The sequence below is a fragment of the Drosophila sulfurigaster genome, chromosome 3 (assembly GCF_023558435.1).
Source record: "Drosophila sulfurigaster albostrigata strain 15112-1811.04 chromosome 3, ASM2355843v2, whole genome shotgun sequence".
NCBI lineage: Eukaryota > Metazoa > Arthropoda > Insecta > Diptera > Drosophilidae > Drosophila > Drosophila sulfurigaster.
This window is the reverse complement of record NC_084883.1, coordinates 16,282,501-16,300,475: the sequence shown is the minus strand read 5'-3', so window position 1 is coordinate 16,300,475 and position 17,975 is coordinate 16,282,501. Positions and strand designations below refer to the sequence as shown.

Genomic DNA, 17,975 nt, shown 5'->3' with positions numbered 1-17,975 from the left:
AGTCTTTACTTCGATGTTAAAAAATGATTAAAATTAAGAAATTATTTTATTTGAAATATTATATTTACTGCAAGTTTTATATTTCTATATGTTTATTTGAAATCTTAAATTTCAAATTTCCATTTTAAATTACATTAACATTGACATTAAATGAACGATTAATGCTAAAGCAATGTCATATTTCAGAAACACAAATTATTGCAAATGTTGACCACTGTGCCAAAAACTGAAGACCTCTTGCCATATTTCTACATAAACAATCAATTCTACAACAACTCAAGTTGAAGCTACGACTACCTTCGTCTACAGCTCATTGAAAACTGTCTAAAGTCCATCAAAGAATTTCAAATTCTTTTCTTTTGTCTCTAACCGTTTAAATACTTGATATGAATACACAAAGGATCTGTCTGTTGGCACTCGAATAGAATTCAAAACTGGGCAAAACACACACACACACACAACTAGGTAGTTCGAATCAACTTTAACCTTCAACTTGAAAGCGCAGCATACAAAAAACAAACAAATGTAGAAGCACTTGATACACTTTTGTGCCTCCCTCTACCTACTCCTTCTTCTTATAATACTCATATTGAAGTGCTCCTCACTGGTGTGCAGAGACCCAGAGCGACACTGTTGTGTGTATGTGTGTGAAGCTGCTTGTTAACAAATTTCGAAATAAAACATTTCTGGGAATTCTATAGAGCAGTAAGCAAACACAAACAAAATACACACAACCCCAACGCCAAAGTTGCGCACACACACACATTCACATTTTGCACGTTCTTTGGCCGAGTAGAGCTTTGGCATGCGCAGCGAAAGGAAGAAGCTTTTACGCAAGCGCAGCCAAAGATACCGCCGCCGTCTGCTGGAATTTTTATAGCATTTCTCATGGCATACACTTGCTATACCCCCACTCCAACTTCAACTCCACTTCCCTCGCCTACTCATTCAGAACATTTCCAGAGACAAAAGCAGTGCATTGTCTCTGCGCAACAATAACAACAACGACAGCTACAGCAACAAGCTACAAGCAATGCGAGCAAAGAGGAATGAAAAAATTATTGTAGACATGTAAATTCGTGCAACAACAACAACAACGGCAACAATGAAAGCAGAAAATTGCATTTGTAATTATAATTTGCATTGTAAATAACTTAAAAAATTAAAATGTTGTGCAGTTTGTGGAATACTAACGGAATGATGCTGTTGGAAGATGATTATTACGTGTGTGTATGTCTACAATGGAAGTGTATTGCGCACAGTGGGACTACGCTGCGTGAAACACCTTTCACAATTAACGTTCAAATGAATAGTCGAATAATCAGTTGTTTTGTGTACTGATGAGCCATAAATAATTAACAATGCCAAAACCACATGAATAGATTGAGAAAGTATTCAACTTTTTTCAGTTTACTTTAACCCCTATGCTCACATACAGTTCTATGTGGTGAAGTTCCACTGTACCCATATAAATTTGGCGTTGACAACGCTTTGCCTTTGATGTATGTATTTATGATGATGATGTATAATGGAAAATAACACCCGAAATGGCCAAAACACTTAACGGCTATTTATTCTTATGGCACCCATGAGATTTACCTAAGAAACTGCAGCTATACCCACTTCCAGCACGTCGACCGGTTGTTTTATTGCAGCTCCAATTATTTTGGAAATTTATTTTATCCTTGCCGTTCCCCGTTGCCGTTCCCGTCGATGCTGTTGATGTTAGCAGTGTTGTTGTTGCTGCTGCTGCTGCTGTTGATTTTGTTGGTGCTTTTGCCACTCGAAGAGCGGTTGGTTAGTGGGAACATGGCATGAATCTTTGCTGCTTTTCGTCGTTCGTTGCTTCATGTATTTATTTATAGCAGTTGGTGTGTGAGTATGTTTGTATTTTATTCATTCCAGTTGCAGCTGCGGCCGCTGGCGAATCCTTTCAACTCGTTACCAATCGATTTTAGCCAATTCTTTTTTTGGTCTCCCCTTTACTGCCAAGATCTTCTTAAGGTATTCTTTTCCTTTTAGGTTTTGTATTCGCTATTAAGGTATAATTATTGTTCGATTTAATTACAATTTTATCACTGTGACACACAACTCACTGGACAGTTCGTACATAAAAAATTCGCATTTAACATTAAATAAATTGACGATTTATTTTATATATTTGTAAGCCATTATCAATTAACATTTATTCGAACAATCACTTTATGTTTATCATTGACAATTTAAAATAAACAGCAAAATCGATTAGTTGTTATCGATAAACATTCGCATACATCATTTTTTTTTTGCAATGCATTCCTTGATTACACATTCGTCCAATGGACGCAACCGACACACATTCGAATTAACTTGTTGTTTTGATTTGTTATGTGTTGTGTTTTTGCAACGCTGCGCTTTTTAGTTAAACAATTTTCACACGCGATGGAGAAAATGAAACCGTATCCAAATGATGTCGCGACGCGCTACACGCGATCGCAAGCTAAACGCTAAGCGAACGAAAACGGAAAACGAAGACGCAACTTAGCGCGGAGCTTACGACGTACAAGCTTTGAAACGCATTTCCAGACTGAGCGAACGTCTGAACGACCGCAGGCAAACAAGTGTCAGCCAGCAACAACAAATGGTTAGCTGAGAGCGCAACTCTACATCGAAAGTCTCCACTAAGCGCTTTACCGGTTTCCAAAATGCGCTCACTCAATGCGTGGGCTCGTTCGCTCACTAGCTTGACTCTCGCTCTCTCTCTCCCTTTCAGTTCAACTCTCTTGTTCGCTGTACCGCTGATAGGCGATCTCATGTGCGGCGCTTCGCTCAGAGCGCGGTGTCTGGCTTATCAGTTCATTATCACACATTACATTTTCATTTTCAATTTGTGTGGAAAAATTCATTCACGCTTCGTGTTTTGTTGTTGTTGTCGTCATTTGCTTTTGCTGTTACTGTTGGCTCGCTTGTGTATTTATATTTGTCGTTGATGATTTCTGACTGATTGAGGTGCTGACTCCCGGTTATCGCGCATAAACGAAAATAGCAACGACATGACACGACATAACGCTCCCGGCGCTGAGCTCATGACGCAAGCATGATGCGAGCCTTTGAACTGCTCAGTGGTTGAGGTTTCATAGACACATAAACTATACACAAGGCCGATAAGACTTGAAGACACTTGCCAAAGGGTTACGGGAGGTTGAGATAAGACATTAGCTGCCTAAGAATTTCGAATCAAAATTACGTGAAAGTCTCTATTGAAAGAGAAGCACAACAGCAAAACAAGGTTAAAGCTTAAGTAAATGTAAGCAGGATTTAAACAATTATAATCGTTTCTGATTTTTAAAATAATAATATTCAGTATGGAAACTTTTTTGATTACAAGATATTGAGTGATTTCACCAAATTTCGTTATAATCTGGAAGAATGGTACGTTGCTTTGTATTTTAGAGTAGTAGTTAAAGCATTTTACTTCATTACAATTAAGTAATCGTTATATTTAATTTTTCTATATCTTATCGGCTTAAATAATTTATGGTTCTATTGATCTTGCAATTAGGTGTAGCACAGATTTCTCTTTCGCAATCTTCATCAAATTCTTTTCAATATAGAGTGGTTGGACTGTATTACGATCGGGCAATCCATTAATCAAGATTGTGTCAAAGGAATTACCTCATTGGTGAGCATTATGTTACATGTGCTCAACGTGTGGGTTCCGATCGTTCTACTGCTGTGCTACTTAGCAACAACTCCAACCACCAACACTTTACTGATTAAGCCCTTAATATGCTCATTGCTCGGTCTGCCAATGGGGACAGGTATGACAAGTTTCTTGCACTTTGAAAATAACTTGCTAAATCAATTCTATTGCATTGTAATTGCAATTTGTCAGCTTATCGAAATGATTGCATATATTCCAAATTGAAATTGGATACGCTTCTTACTTATAGAATTAATAAAATATTATGTTAATCTACATAGTAGGTAATGTAATAAACAGTGCTCTAATTTATAAGTGAAACCATTAATTTGGTTGCTACTTAAGGTCGGTTAGGGATTCACCCCAAAGAATTGCTGCACATTTCTGTTATCTATGCGTAAGTAAACCAACAAGTAAACGAAGGCGAAATTGCGCAAAAGCAAGAGGACGACTAGCAGATACTTTTTTGGTAGATACATTCTATATAAATAATTATCGAATTTTTAGATACTACATCTACTAATCATTCTCAATAGAATCGTAATTTAAAATCTACAGATTTGTTTTAGCAATTTTCTATTAAATAAATAATACAAATAAAAACTAAAGATACTCAATTTGCGTGTTTAAAGGGTATTAGCACAACGCTCAGATCATAAATCTAGGAAGAGCAATTGCAGATTGAAATAGGAATATATCAGTTGTGGGAAATCGCCGACACGCTTATCGAACACACAAAATGCATTCGACTCTTTGAGCTTTGATTGGGTGGCAAGTTCTGTTTGCTGTCTCCACTACGACGGCGACGGCGGCGGCGGCGATCTTTCGGCGGTATCTGTGCCCCATAGCAATCCATGCTAATAAATAGTTTGCAGCATTTTGCTGTTGAAGTCCAGCCACAGCATCGATGTTGTTTTGCCACTTGGCTGTGGCAGCAACAAAGTTGCAAGCATCGCGGCGTCGGCGTCTGAGACAGCAAACTACGAACTGCAGACTGTGGGTTTTGTTTTGGGGTCTTCTGGCCATCAGGTAAAGTCCGAGCCCCAGTCGCAGTGGCAGCCGGTTTTGGGGTACGTCCATTGATGGCAACTACCGTTTGGTCTTTTGTTTGACTTTGTCTTGTGGCCATCAGCTGCGACTCGCCGAGTCTATTTGTAGAGACACGGCAACCTAACAAGCCCATGCCACAAGTCCACTCGCAACTTGCTGCCACCGACTCCACATTCATACTCACACTCACAGTCAGAGTCAGAGTCCCACTCATCGCTCGCTCTCATTCTCTCACTATCTCCCTCGCTCCCTCTTGCAACGTTTCATTCCGTGTGGAGTGCGGTGTGTTGTGTGCATAGGTCTCTATTTCTTTCTACCTGACTGTGGGGGCACGTTCTCAACTTGGAGCTATCTCAAGTGGTTTTTAAAAGTTTTCCAGCGATAAGCAATGTTACTTTATGGCCCACAACCAGACACTACTCGTATTCCACGCTTCGCAAAACTTGGCTACAACCACAACGACCATCGACCATCGACCATCGTCATCATCATCAACATCGCCATCATGATTATCACAATCAAAGGTGCGTTTTGATCATGATGCATGTATATGATTCATGACTTTTCACTTTTGCACACAGGCACATGTAGCAAGCAAGCTAGAAGAATGAGCTTGAGGATGGCACCGTGGATGTGAAGATGATCCCACAAAAATATTGAATTGGGAAAAAAGTTATTTCATTTTTTTTTACCCAAACATCAAAGGTAATTGCTTAAGCTTTTGTAAGCCAGAAAATTCCATTTCATCTATTTTAGACTGCTTAATTTTCTAATTATATAATTTCATGTATTTCTATTTTTTGTAAATATATGCGAAGCTTCATTCAGTGCTTTCTTCACTGAGTTCTGGACTTTTTAAATTGTAAGCAAGACTATAAATTTTGAATTCTCATTTAGATTTTTCAATATTAAAATACTTCACGAAATGATTAATTAGTGTTTGGAATGTGTTCGTAAAAATTTAATAATAAATTATTTTGGTGGTGATAACAAAAATATTTGACATCCGTTTGTTTTATTGCAAGCTCATTACATTTTATTTAACAAATTTCCTGAAGAAATATTTCCAGTCAATATATTATTGTCTCTTTCGAAGACTCAATTTTATTATTTGTTAATCTAGAAAAGTATTTCATTTCTTTTTTTGCTAATTTTTGACTGATCTCACCCACTGTGCGTTGCTTTGACGAGCATGACACTTTAACCCTTCGCATAAATTTTCATCAGATTTTTTCTCTCGTCGTGGTTGTTGCAATATTGCAATGCTGGGGCACGAAGTGGCACGTAAATTACTGTGACATTGCACTTTGTAGCACCATTTTGCAATTTGTTGAATAAATTTGTTGTATTCTTTTTGGTGATGTTTTTCTTTGTGTTTATTCGCGTTGTTGTTGCAGTAGTTGTTGTATTTTATTGATTAGTTTTAAATGAAAATCGAAGTGCAACGCGTGCATAAATCTTTGGCAATTTTCTTATTAGAAACTGTCAATGTCAGCGAATTTCACCCGCGGTTAGACAACTTGTTGACCAAATGAAGGATACGAATACGTATGAGTGCCTGCCTGAGTATGAATAAACATATGAATGTATGTATGTGTGTGTGTGTGTAGAAGTAGCTTTATTTCTACCGATATATTTATTTGGATGATTTATGACCCTGGCTAGCTTGTTAAACATCTGTGCGAAATGGGCTGCTGCCAGGCAACCTGATGGCTTTCACTCCTCTCTCTCTCTCTCTCCCTCTCTCTCTCACTCTCTCTCTCTCTCTCTTTTCCTCTCACTCACTCTCCGCCTGTTTCTTTTACTCTCTCTTCATCTTCATATATTAGTGGCTTTGTTTGCTCTATTCGCAATCGAATTGCAACACAAAAGAGCAACGTTCATTCTATTTGTATACCCAACAACCATAAGACGATAAGTCCTATCGCTTAGTGACAAATACAAATCTATATATTATATTATTTAAAATAATAGATTACCTCCTTATTTGAAGATTTCTTATAACTTAAATACAATTATATAATAATTTACAATGTTTTTTTGCCCATCCCTTTTTATGTTTATCTTCAAAAATATGTCCGGGGTATCGAACAGTCGAGCACACTCAACAGCAGTTTTTACAAGTTGCTGTGCCTTCGTTTGGGGGTCAGCCACCGCCTTGCGGGCTACCTTTCTAATGCCGGACATTGAAAGGAGTCGCAAATCCCAAAGTCGCATAGACGTATAGACTCTGCCCCTCGCTGCGAGTGGGTCATTAAAAATATTGTGCTCATAATGAAGGATTGTAAATGAGTTTAATGGCTTGACGCATTGATGAATTGCCATGGTCATAACCAGTCATCGCCACAGGAAATATGCTCATTTGCTTCAATGGGGATAACGAACTGACAACTGCAGCCGCGATGCAAAAAAAACTTTAATGTAAAAATGCTGCTATTATTTTGAGCTTAAGGACAAAATATTAACGCTTTTGTTATGTTCGTAAATTATTGTTTGTAAATTATCTCAAAGCACAAAACTATAACACATAAATAAATACCTATTCTAAAAATGCAATTTTCGATCGAATTTAATAATGCAAGATATAAAACAACAGTCAATTTTTATACTAACTAACTAGATTATAAATACAGCCAGAAACTCTTTATATTTATTTATATTTTTAGATAAGATAAAGCCCATGGAATTCATAGATATTCTTCGTTAGAATTAAGAATTATAAATCGTATTTAGATAAAGTAAATTTCAATGAATATACATAAGTCATTTTGATTTAAGAAAACATTTAAGTATATATTATCCAAGGAATTTATCTTTTTCTTATTTTTAGCTAAAAATTATATATTGTTTTTAAATAAAGTATGCTTCAAGAGATATAGATAATTTTCTTTTAGAAAATCTAATATAATGAAATAGTATAATAATAATAACATGACAAGCAAGCAAAAAAGTTGCCTCATCTTAACTCGCAACATAACCTCAAATAGCATAAAGAATTTGCACTTACCGCTCTCTGCTGCTGTTAGGCACTTGGCTGCCATTTGCTCGTTGAGTTCCTCGGCGGGATTGCCGCCGCCAGTGTCGAGAACGCAGGTGACACTCGCCTCGCTCCAGTCGAGTGCACTGACACCGTCGCTAGAGACGAGCGATATATCCATGGGCGGCACTGAGGCGCCTCGCAATGTGCTGGTGGCGCCGCCAGCCGAGATGCTCATCATGTACTTAAGATCGAGCGAGGAGTTCATTGAGCCGCCATAAATGGAGCTGGTCTGCGAGTTGCAAGTGGAATCAAAGCTGCGATTGCTTTCGCGACGCTTCTCAGGCGTGGCATACAGAGGCTCGGGCACCTTTTTGGGCGTCACTTGAACGCTGGCCGAGAGTTCGCTGCCAAAGGAGCTGTTCAGGGTGCCATAGCACGATGTCATCATGATGTCGTTGCGATTAAAGTTGCCTGACCAAAAGGGCGGCTGCTCAACGGCAACGAGTTCATCCAGATAATCTGCGTCGCCCAAACGCGACTCATCAATCATTGCCAGCTGCTCATCCTCGTCATCATCTTCATCATCATCATCTTCGCCTCCATCATCATCATCATCATCAGTGTCCTCTTCGTCATCTTCATTGGCACGCTGCTGTTCGGCATTCAATTTCTTAAAAGTTTCATCCGCCTGCTGCATAAGATCGTAAGCGCCACGCGGCACCGAAGAACCGTGCAACGAATCCGAATCATTCTCCTCGATGCAGGACAAATGCCGTGTGCGAAAGCCATAGACAATGCCATTGTTGGGCGGCGGTTGCATGGGCAGCGGAGGCGTTGGCATTGCCCTCGACTCTTCCACATCCAGCTGCATTGTGGCCATTGACATTTTCCTGCTGTGGGGTCAGCTGCAAGAAGAAGAAGAAGTTGTTGAAGAAGTGGCTTGCAATTAGTGTGCTGCATAGTGGAGCATAAATCGAAGGTACGTTTAACGATGCCATCAAATCACAGCAAAGACCATAAAAGTGCTCTAACAAACGAAGGGAGCAGCAAACGAGCGGGGCGTGGCCAGCGGAAATGCCTCCCTCTGTTCAGCTCAGCTGCCCCCGCGCTGAGTTTTCTTCTCTATCTTGAAGGTGCAAGCTTGTAAATGATAAGCCTAGGGCTTTAATGCCGCTTAATGCGACGCCAAATGTGAAATTGTTTCAACATAAATCTGACAGCCTCAGCAAACAATACATCTATGAAAATCAAGTGTGCTCGACTTGTAAATACCCGATAGGATATTTTTAAATGAGTGATAAATTCGGAGCTAATGAAATATACTCTATAAATTATGTGGAAATTAAAGTGAATGTTATGTATAACATGTTAACATAATTAAACAAATAAACTTTGAATATATGGCATATTTTTATTTTTGTTTATCACAACTAAAAGCAAACTCTTTATTAACCTATATGTACACACATTTTAAAATGTTGGAATCTATTTTATCTCTCGTTTTAATGAAATGTTTATCACAATTACAAGCAAACTCTTTATTAAGCTATATGTACACACATTTTAAAATGTTGGAATCTATTTTATCTCTCGTTTTAATGAAACGATCTTTGGTGACATCAAAATTCATTCATATGAACAGAATCTATAAAAATTCTAAAATATATAAGCATTCTAAGAGGCAAATGCGCATTTTTAAGCGTTTCCAAATTGTATATCTAAGATAATCGCTATATAAACTATGATATCTGTAAGTCTTTTAGTCTCTTAGCTAATCAATAATAAGTTAACTATTTTTTGAAGGCGCTTTCATTTCACATTTTCATTTGCTAGAAAATATCATACCCTTAAGCACCTCGAGTGCCGGGTATTATCAAGCACACACTGAGGTACACACATAGGCAGACAGTCTGTGGCGCAGACGGAAGTGGCATGCAACTTCCCCCATTTACGGGCAACAGCGCAAAGCGCAGCGCACACGCAACTCCATTTGGCCCCCTGCAACGATTCTTGGCTGCAGCCAAGAGCGACAGCAGTGGCAGCAGCAGTGGCTGTGGATGGGGGAGACACAGAGAGAGAGAGATAGTGAGAAGAGGGGAGCAGCCCAGATGTGTGTGGCGCGCGCGCGCACAGTTGCTGTTGATGTTGATGTTGCTGCTGTGGCTGTGGATGTGGCTGCTACATGGAAGTCGTAATAGTTCTGCCACCGTTTCCATTTCCACTGTCAACATGCAATGTCGACGCACTCTTGACATTTCCAGCCGTCGCTCAAGTAGGTGCTGCTTTCGTTCCCCCCTTCCCTCCTGCCTTTTGTCATTGGTCTTGTTGCTCATCTAATGCTCACTATTTTTAATTTTGCGGGCCATTGGGGAAAAACTAAACACGACATCAACGTTGCAGTTGCAGTTGCAGTTGCACTCGCAGTTGCCGTAGCTGTTGCACTTGGAAACTGAAGCTGCTAGCTTAAATATGTGTGTATGCGATGTTTGTTGTTGCTATTGTGGTTGTTTGTGGGGTGAAAAGTATCTGCAACGTTTGTTTGCTTTAAATAAACATTTGTTTGCACTTTTTTATACCCTGCGACCAGCAGAAATTTGCAAGAAGAAGGCATGATCTTGTCATAATACATAATTTGATTATTTTTTTAATGTTTCTCACAGCACATTATCAATTTTGAAAATGTCATTATTCATTTATTTCATAGATCTAAAAGATGCTGAAGTAAATATAATACTCTTTACAGAGAATTTGCAAGTCGAGCTAACTTAGATGCAATTTTTAATGTTTGTTATCGATGTCGATTGCAAAAGTATCGATGCCAATGGCGTCGCTGTTGATTTTGCACTTTGTTTGCTTGTTTGCCGTTATGTACCGTTGTTTTCACATCCCTCAGATACACTGAACGCCACTTCAAACGCTTCAGACCCCCTACTATACGACCTGCTTATGTAATTATACAGATTCGTACTGCAACTATTTTAATAAACAGACAATAATATATTGTAAACATGTTTTACAGCCTGATCAGCTAGGCAGCAAGAATTAGCCCACAACAATTTACAAATTATAAAATATTTACTAGATATTAAGTATGTAACACAAGTGTTCGAATTAAAATATATGTAGCTGTGAATTTAGACGCGTAGGTTGTAAGCACTGCTATTTTAAAGTTCACAGATGTATATATCTTTTCCCATATACATACATATGTTTTATTTAAAATCTATCCAGATATAATATATAAATGGATGGAGGTATTTTAAGAAACTATTAACAATTAGTATGGGGAGTATTTAGTAGGCGATGTAAAAAATTTAAAAGCCAACAGTCACTTAAGGCATTACAATCAACATAATAGTTATAATATCAAAATGGTACTTATTTGATTGTACAAATTAGTACAATTTAACAATAATAAATATATGTATGTAGGAATAATAAATTACTCGATTTTTTTGGGCAACACTTTAACTCTTTCCATGAAATATTCAAATACCGGAAATAATATTGAAAGATTCGAAATAGTATAATTTTTCAATAAATTTTTCCATTTCAGTCTTTCAACCAACACTTTACAATATTGAAATATCTAAAATAACATATTTGAGAAGATATCATTAATTCGATTAAAAGCATGCTGCGCCTTTCGCACAGTGTATGCTGTAATGTACAAAAGAAACGCAACAAACAAATTACTTGAGGCGACAAGACAATGCCCGGCTTGGCTATGCCAAAAATAGATCAAGCAAACTATCGCATCGGGAAAAGACGAAGCGATCTTGTTGTTGTTGTTTTTGTGGTTGTTGTCGTGCGCCAAAGCGGGAAAATGCATCGCCAACGAGGGAGGAAGGGGAAAGCGCGAGAGGTGGAGTGGAAGTGTAGGATCCCCAGCAAACTGCATTAAACTACATTCGTTGCAGTTTATTGCTTCGTCTCGTGTCTCGTGTGTTCTTTTCTACTTTTAGCTAACATATTACGGAGGGATTCGTGTATTCCGTGTATCTCGACTCGACTCTCGCTGCAGTTGTATTTGTATCTGTATCTGCATCTGCATTTGTATCTGTGAGAATCTTGAACTTGCGCGACGTTCACTCTTTTTTTGTTGTTTACGTTTTTCCTTTTTGTTGTCTTGTTGTTTTTCTTTTTTTTTTTTTTTTCTTTCTGTTTTTCGTCTGTTTTTGTTGTTGGTGAAAAGTGAAATGAAAAGTCGAGGGAGCCTGCGACAGTCTTCCCAATTTAAATTGAAGTTTTTTCTTTATTTAATGTGCTGTTGCCTCTGTTGTCGCTACTGTTGCGTTCCAGACATTGGCACTTAAATGCCTTGGGATGTGGTCATTTTATCTTCGAACACTCATGGTCGCTATATTTGGTCTCCTCCAGCATTTTGTGGAACAACATGGAAGAGGCATGCTAATTCTGTCAACTAGCCTGACATCAAATTACATTCGCATTACTCATTCACCCAAAGTATTTCATTGATCTATAGCTAAACTTTTGTTCTTTTTTGATCGTATATTGAAAATATATTTGAAGTTTAAAATATTTGTTAAATACGTTGTTAAAATTATTTAGAAATTTCTAAATCAAATTTGTTAAAAAAAAAATATTTATAGTTTTTGTTGCGCACTTTTGATGTATGTCTTGAAATCTTTATAAATTGTTTTACTTAAATTGTTTAAAATAATTCGTATACTATTCACTTCCATTTCTTTAGAATCTTTATACACACCTTAAAAAAAATTTATAGATTTATATAAATTTTTTAAATATTTTAAAGTCAAGCACTTAAATTGTTTAGAAAACACACGTTTAAAATTGAATATATGTATATTGTATATAATTAAATTTGATTGGTATGTTTTGCAGCTAGGAACTTGTCACGTTTTGTTTTCAATTCTTTTGATTATAACTAATTAATTGATTCACTGATTCACTGATAATCCAATTAAATTCGATCTCCGTATCCGTCGTACTGTGATCGGCAGCCGTATCTCTTATTTCTCTCTGTACCGAACGCGCGTTGGAATGCAATTGAATCGCTGCTCGAGTCTGTGGCATGAAGACAGCCCCTAACATCAGCCCTCGTCGGCAACATGATGCTCTCTAACTAGACGAAGTCTCGCGACAGCCAACAACAGATCTATAAATAGTCCACACCATTCCGGACTTGGCTGTGCAGTCAATGCGGATCCATTCACTTCCATTAGATTCCTGCAGACGATGTGTCTGTGTTGCACCCCGCGAACAAGATGTTGCAACAAATTTCTCACTTCACATTTTAAAGGATATCAACTGACGATGAAAATCTTCGCTGCGAGTCCCACCTTGTCGACTGTACTCGTCCATACTTACGCTAGGTGGCATGCAACAAGTCTGCAGTCTGTTGGTTGGATTACAGGATCATCTGCAGTTCATTCAACTCGGGGGGCAACGGAAGTCTCCTTATGTATTTCATGTTTTCAAATCGCATGACAATGACATCGAGGATACTATAATATTGAAGAAGATCACAACGCATGCGCAACAGAGTTTGTTCACCTTTTGCATCCGTGCATCCGTCAGATACATTGCTGATGTATCTTTCTCTCTGTGTTTGGAGTACATAGACACGGCACGGTTACGCACGGATTGTATTACATGATAGTCGCACAAAGTTTTTGGGGAGTTGTTCTCAATGCTTCAGTGGAAGTTGTCTTGCTGCCACTGCTTTGACTTTGACTATTTGATTTTTCCAAGCAACTGTTACAATTTCACATTTTTTTTCTGTTCTTTCTATTTATCTTCGGCAGCACTAATATCATTTCCACTTTCCCCAAAGGTTGATTCGGAGTGCGGGAAATTGGGGTGTCTGGGGTGAATGATTTGTGACACATTCTCAGATAGCCTCGCCTCATCTCGCTTTGCGCCTGCGCCTTTGCATACGCCGATCTTTAGATCTTTCAAGTGACGATGCTGTACCTACTTATCGGGGATTTTCGCTTTCAATGGCCACTCTTCGTTTTTGATAAATTATTGTGGGAAAATCACATTTCATGTTAGTAATTGATGAGGGCAGGATGTGATTATCCATACATATCTATATATGTGACTCTCAAAGTGTAATTATCAGAAAGTTATAGCTTGTGGAGTTTTCTAAAAAGTGAGCACGCGAGAATTTATTAAAATTAAATGTTTCTCAAATAATTTAACAATTTTATTAGCTTATTAAATTTTCCTACATCCTAAAAATCTGCTTAAATTAAGTTACTAATTCGCTATGCGAATTTTTTGCATGCCCAAAAGTATGCTGCAACTTTTTCGAATTGCAATTGTACAATTTCGCACTAATACCACTAAACAAAGAATAATCTTTGGATGGTGCTCACATTGTGCAAATTGGATTTGCTCTATATTTTTTTTGACAGCATTCGTTATGTTTGCACGCAGATCAAGTTTGTTTCAAATTTTTGCCACGCCCACTTCCGCCCCCGCAAATCAAAAAATCGAATAACAAGCGTAATTTTAAAGCTAGAGTTTGGTATATACAATAAATACTATAGTAGCTATGATTCCTGAAAATTTGGTTACGATCAGACAATTGTGGAAGTTATTAAAGAAATACTTTTGTATGGGCAAAAGCGTCTACTTACAAGGGGTCTTAGTTACTTTGGCTGACAATCTGGTATATTGTGCCGTCTATGGTATATTTTGAATGGTGTACTATATTGATATACCAAGTATACCATTTGATATACTTTTAGTATTTTTGCAGTGTATTTGGTATATTTCGAAAATGATACCGCAATATTTTGCCTTTATTAAAAATGGGTAGCGGTATCTCACAGTCGAGCACACTCGACTGTAGCTTTCTTACTTGTTATACCCGCTACCCATAGGGTAGAAGGGTATTATAACTTTGTGCCGACAGGAAATGTATGTAACAGGTAGAAGAAGGCATCTCCGACCCTATAAAGTATATTCTTGATCAGCGTCAACAGCCGAGACGATCTAGCCATGTCCGTCTGTGTGTCTGTGTGTCTGTCCGTCTGTGTGTCTGTCCGTCTGTCCGTATGAATACCTAGATCTCAGAGACTATAAGAGATAGAGCTATAATTTTTTTTGACAGCCTTTGTTATGTTTGCACGCAGATCAAGTTTGTTTCAAATTTTTGCCACGCCCATTTCCGCCCCCGCAAATCAAAAAAATCGAATAACAAGCGTAATTTTAAAGCTAAGATTGGTACATTAATTAATAACCATAGTAGTTATGATTCCTTAAAATTTGGTTACGATCAGATAAAAATTGTCAAAGTTATTAAAGAAATACTTTTGTATGGGCAAAAACGCCTACCTACTAGGGGTCTGAGTTGCTTTGGCTGACAATCTGGTAATTTGAGCCGTCCATGGTATATTTTGAATGCGGTACTATATCGATATACCACATATACCATTTGGTATATTTTTAGTATATTTGCTGTATATTCAGTATATTTTGAGAATATATTGCTTTTAATCAAATTGGGTAGCGGGTCGAGTGCACTCGACTGTAGCTTTCTTACTTGTTTTAAAGTGCTTTAGTGCAAAATCCGCAATCTTTTGTGATGCAAAGCTGCTTTATCAGCTTAACTTTCGTATTTATGACTTTAGTCATTACAAATCGAGATACACTTGAATGCTATCAAGGTCTGTTATCAGTAACCCACTTCAAGCCATAAACATTTCGAAGAACTGACCGCGCTCTTCTAGTATAATATATTTTTTCATGACTGAACTTGTCAGTTCAATGTACTAACTGAATCACTTTTCTGTTGCATCAATCGTCTTTTATCGATCAACTTTGGTATCAAGTTATTGCATTTTTCTCTAGCGCATTATCCACTTGCGATAAGCCAAGCATATAAATAAGCTGTTAATCGCTTCACTCTATATAATTTGTAACTTCAGTTGCTCTAGTAAAGATCAAATTAATTCTAAAAATGAAAGCAATAATTGGTATTTGTCTGATCATTGGGCTTGCCCACGCCAATCTGCAAGAAGAGTTTGAGTCCTTTAAACAGATGTACAACAAAGTCTATAAGGATGACACCGAGCATGATCAGCGAAAGCTAATCTTTAAAGACAACACAGAGTTAATCAACCAACATAACGAACGCCATGCCGCTGGAGAAAAATCCTACAAGATGGGCGTCAATCAATTCTCCGACTTGCACTTCAAGGAATTTGAGGAGCTAATGCTCTCAAGCATGAATGCCAACGTGTTGGCAAATGGTATCACTCAAACATTTACTTCTTCGCCGAGTGTTAAGATACCGGAGAGCATTGATTGGCGTGAAAAGGGCGCTGTAACAGGTGTAAAGGACCAAGGATCATGTGGATCCTGTTGGGCATTTGCTACCATTGGCACGCTGGAAGGACAAAACTTCATCAAGAACCAACAGCTTGTCTCGCTATCTGAGCAAAATCTTGTCGATTGCTCAAAGAAGGATGGTGGCTGTCAGGGTGGCTGGCCAGACAATGCCCTCAACTACATTAAGGATAATGGAGGCGTCGATACTGAAGACTCATATCCCTACGAGGCCAAGAATGGCGAATGTCGTTTCAATGCTGAGAACATTGGAGCCAAGGTCACAGACATTGTCGTTGTGGCCAACGATGATGAGTCCGCGCTGGCAGCAGCCGTTGCAGAAAAGGGTCCCATCTCGGTGGCCATCGACGCATCTCTCTTTCAGCACTATCAAGGAGGCGTATTCGATGAACCAACATGCCAGGGTGCTGTCAACCACGGCGTTGTCGTCGTTGGCTATGGCCATGACGATAACGGCGGCGACTATTGGCTGGTGAAGAACTCTTGGGCAGAGTCGTGGGGTGAAAATGGTTATATCCGTATGGCCCGCAACAAAGATAATCAATGTAAAATTGCCAGCCATGGCGTCTTTCCCTTGGTTTAAATCCAATCATTTATTAACAAGCTTAACAAACTGAAATCAATATACATATATACACATATATCCATTTATATTAATAAAAATAAGCAACATAAAGCAATGCATAAATTTATTAATGATCGACCACATCCAACTACAACGGAGTCGAACAGCTATCTACCAAATCCCACAATCAAAAATCATAGAATTCAGAGTTAATGTTAATATAAAAAAAAGAATTATTTAATATACCTCTTTAACAATTCGATGTTTCGCTATAATTTACATTATTTAATATTCTATACACACATCATTATAAATAAAATTCTTGTCTCCTGACTGATTAAACGACTTACTCCCTCGCTGAACTATCAACGCCTAGCATTAAGTGTTAGCTGTCTGTTATTTTTACAAAGTATTTTTTCAAAATTTCTTTTCTTATTTTTCTAAATTACTTTGAATAACCACTGCAGTGAAATAAAATTTGTGACAAGATCTAGCCATAAATTGACGATTGTATCAGAATATGGAAGGAGTTGAATTTTCAAATAGGAAAACAAACCCATTAAAGGCACACAAACATAAGTTGAAAAGCGAGCAATTAATAAAATATATGTATGTATGTCTGGTTGTCTATTATTTGAAAAGTGTCAGTTAGAGCATCATTTAGTGGACTGCCCAGAAGTATGCACGCTTATTTTGTAACATACTGATAAAACAGTGCGAGGATAGCTGAATTTGAGGTACATGCAGGATAACATCAACTGATGCTACGTGTGCTACGTCAAAATATCAATGAAGTAGAGTTTGAAAATCTTCAATTAGGGTAAATTAAATTTTTAGCAATAGCTTTATGACAGTTTGATATACAAATGTTGCTCACATATTAGGTTCATCATAAAATAAACCCATATCGTAGCATAATTTTTCGAAAACTAAAAAAGTATATAAATTGTGGTCAGGCGAAGTCTAAATATAAATTCAATAGGGTTTACGGAAAACACAAAATATTACTGTGCACCCTTATTTAATTCAACATTGTTCAAATGTTAGATCACCTTCCTGTTTTGTTATTTCTGAAATTCTTTGCTCATTGCTCGACATTGCGAAATATGCTGCGGGGCCCCACTGCAATGCGTAACGGATGAACAGCTGTCTTGATATATAATGCATGACACTCCACCGATCTAGCATCAGTTAAAGTTGTGTTACTTCAATATGAAGGCAGCAATTTGCATTTTGCTCTTCTCCCTCGTTGGATACATTCAGACAAGGATCACTTACGATGACGTACTTAAAATGGAATTCGAACTCTTTATATAAGAAAAGTTACGATAACGAATACGAAGAACAACTGCGTC

At 37.8% G+C, this 17,975-nt stretch overlaps 2 protein-coding genes across 5 annotated transcripts in view; one reads left to right on the top strand and one right to left on the bottom strand.

Moving 5' to 3' along the window:
- LOC133845617 (protein TANC2) overlaps positions 1–8,611 on the bottom strand; it is a 62,651-nt gene extending 54,040 nt beyond the window's left edge. The window contains exon 1 of one of the 4 annotated variants that reach the window (XM_062280116.1): positions 7,740–8,611. In XM_062280116.1, coding sequence (XP_062136100.1) covers positions 7,740–8,598 — 859 coding nt within the window. In that variant the 5' untranslated portion in view covers positions 8,599–8,611. The remainder of the gene's footprint in view (positions 1–7,739) is intronic. The other 3 variants (XM_062280115.1, XM_062280118.1, XM_062280117.1) reach the window with 3 other exon arrangements.
- A 7,002-nt stretch (positions 8,612–15,613) lies between these two features.
- Positions 15,614–16,774, top strand: LOC133845642 (procathepsin L-like). The gene has a single exon (XM_062280145.1). It carries the CDS (start codon positions 15,667–15,669, stop codon positions 16,636–16,638), a length of 972 nt encoding a protein of 323 aa, XP_062136129.1. The 5' UTR covers positions 15,614–15,666; the 3' UTR covers positions 16,639–16,774.
- The last annotated feature ends 1,201 nt before the right edge of the window (positions 16,775–17,975 follow it).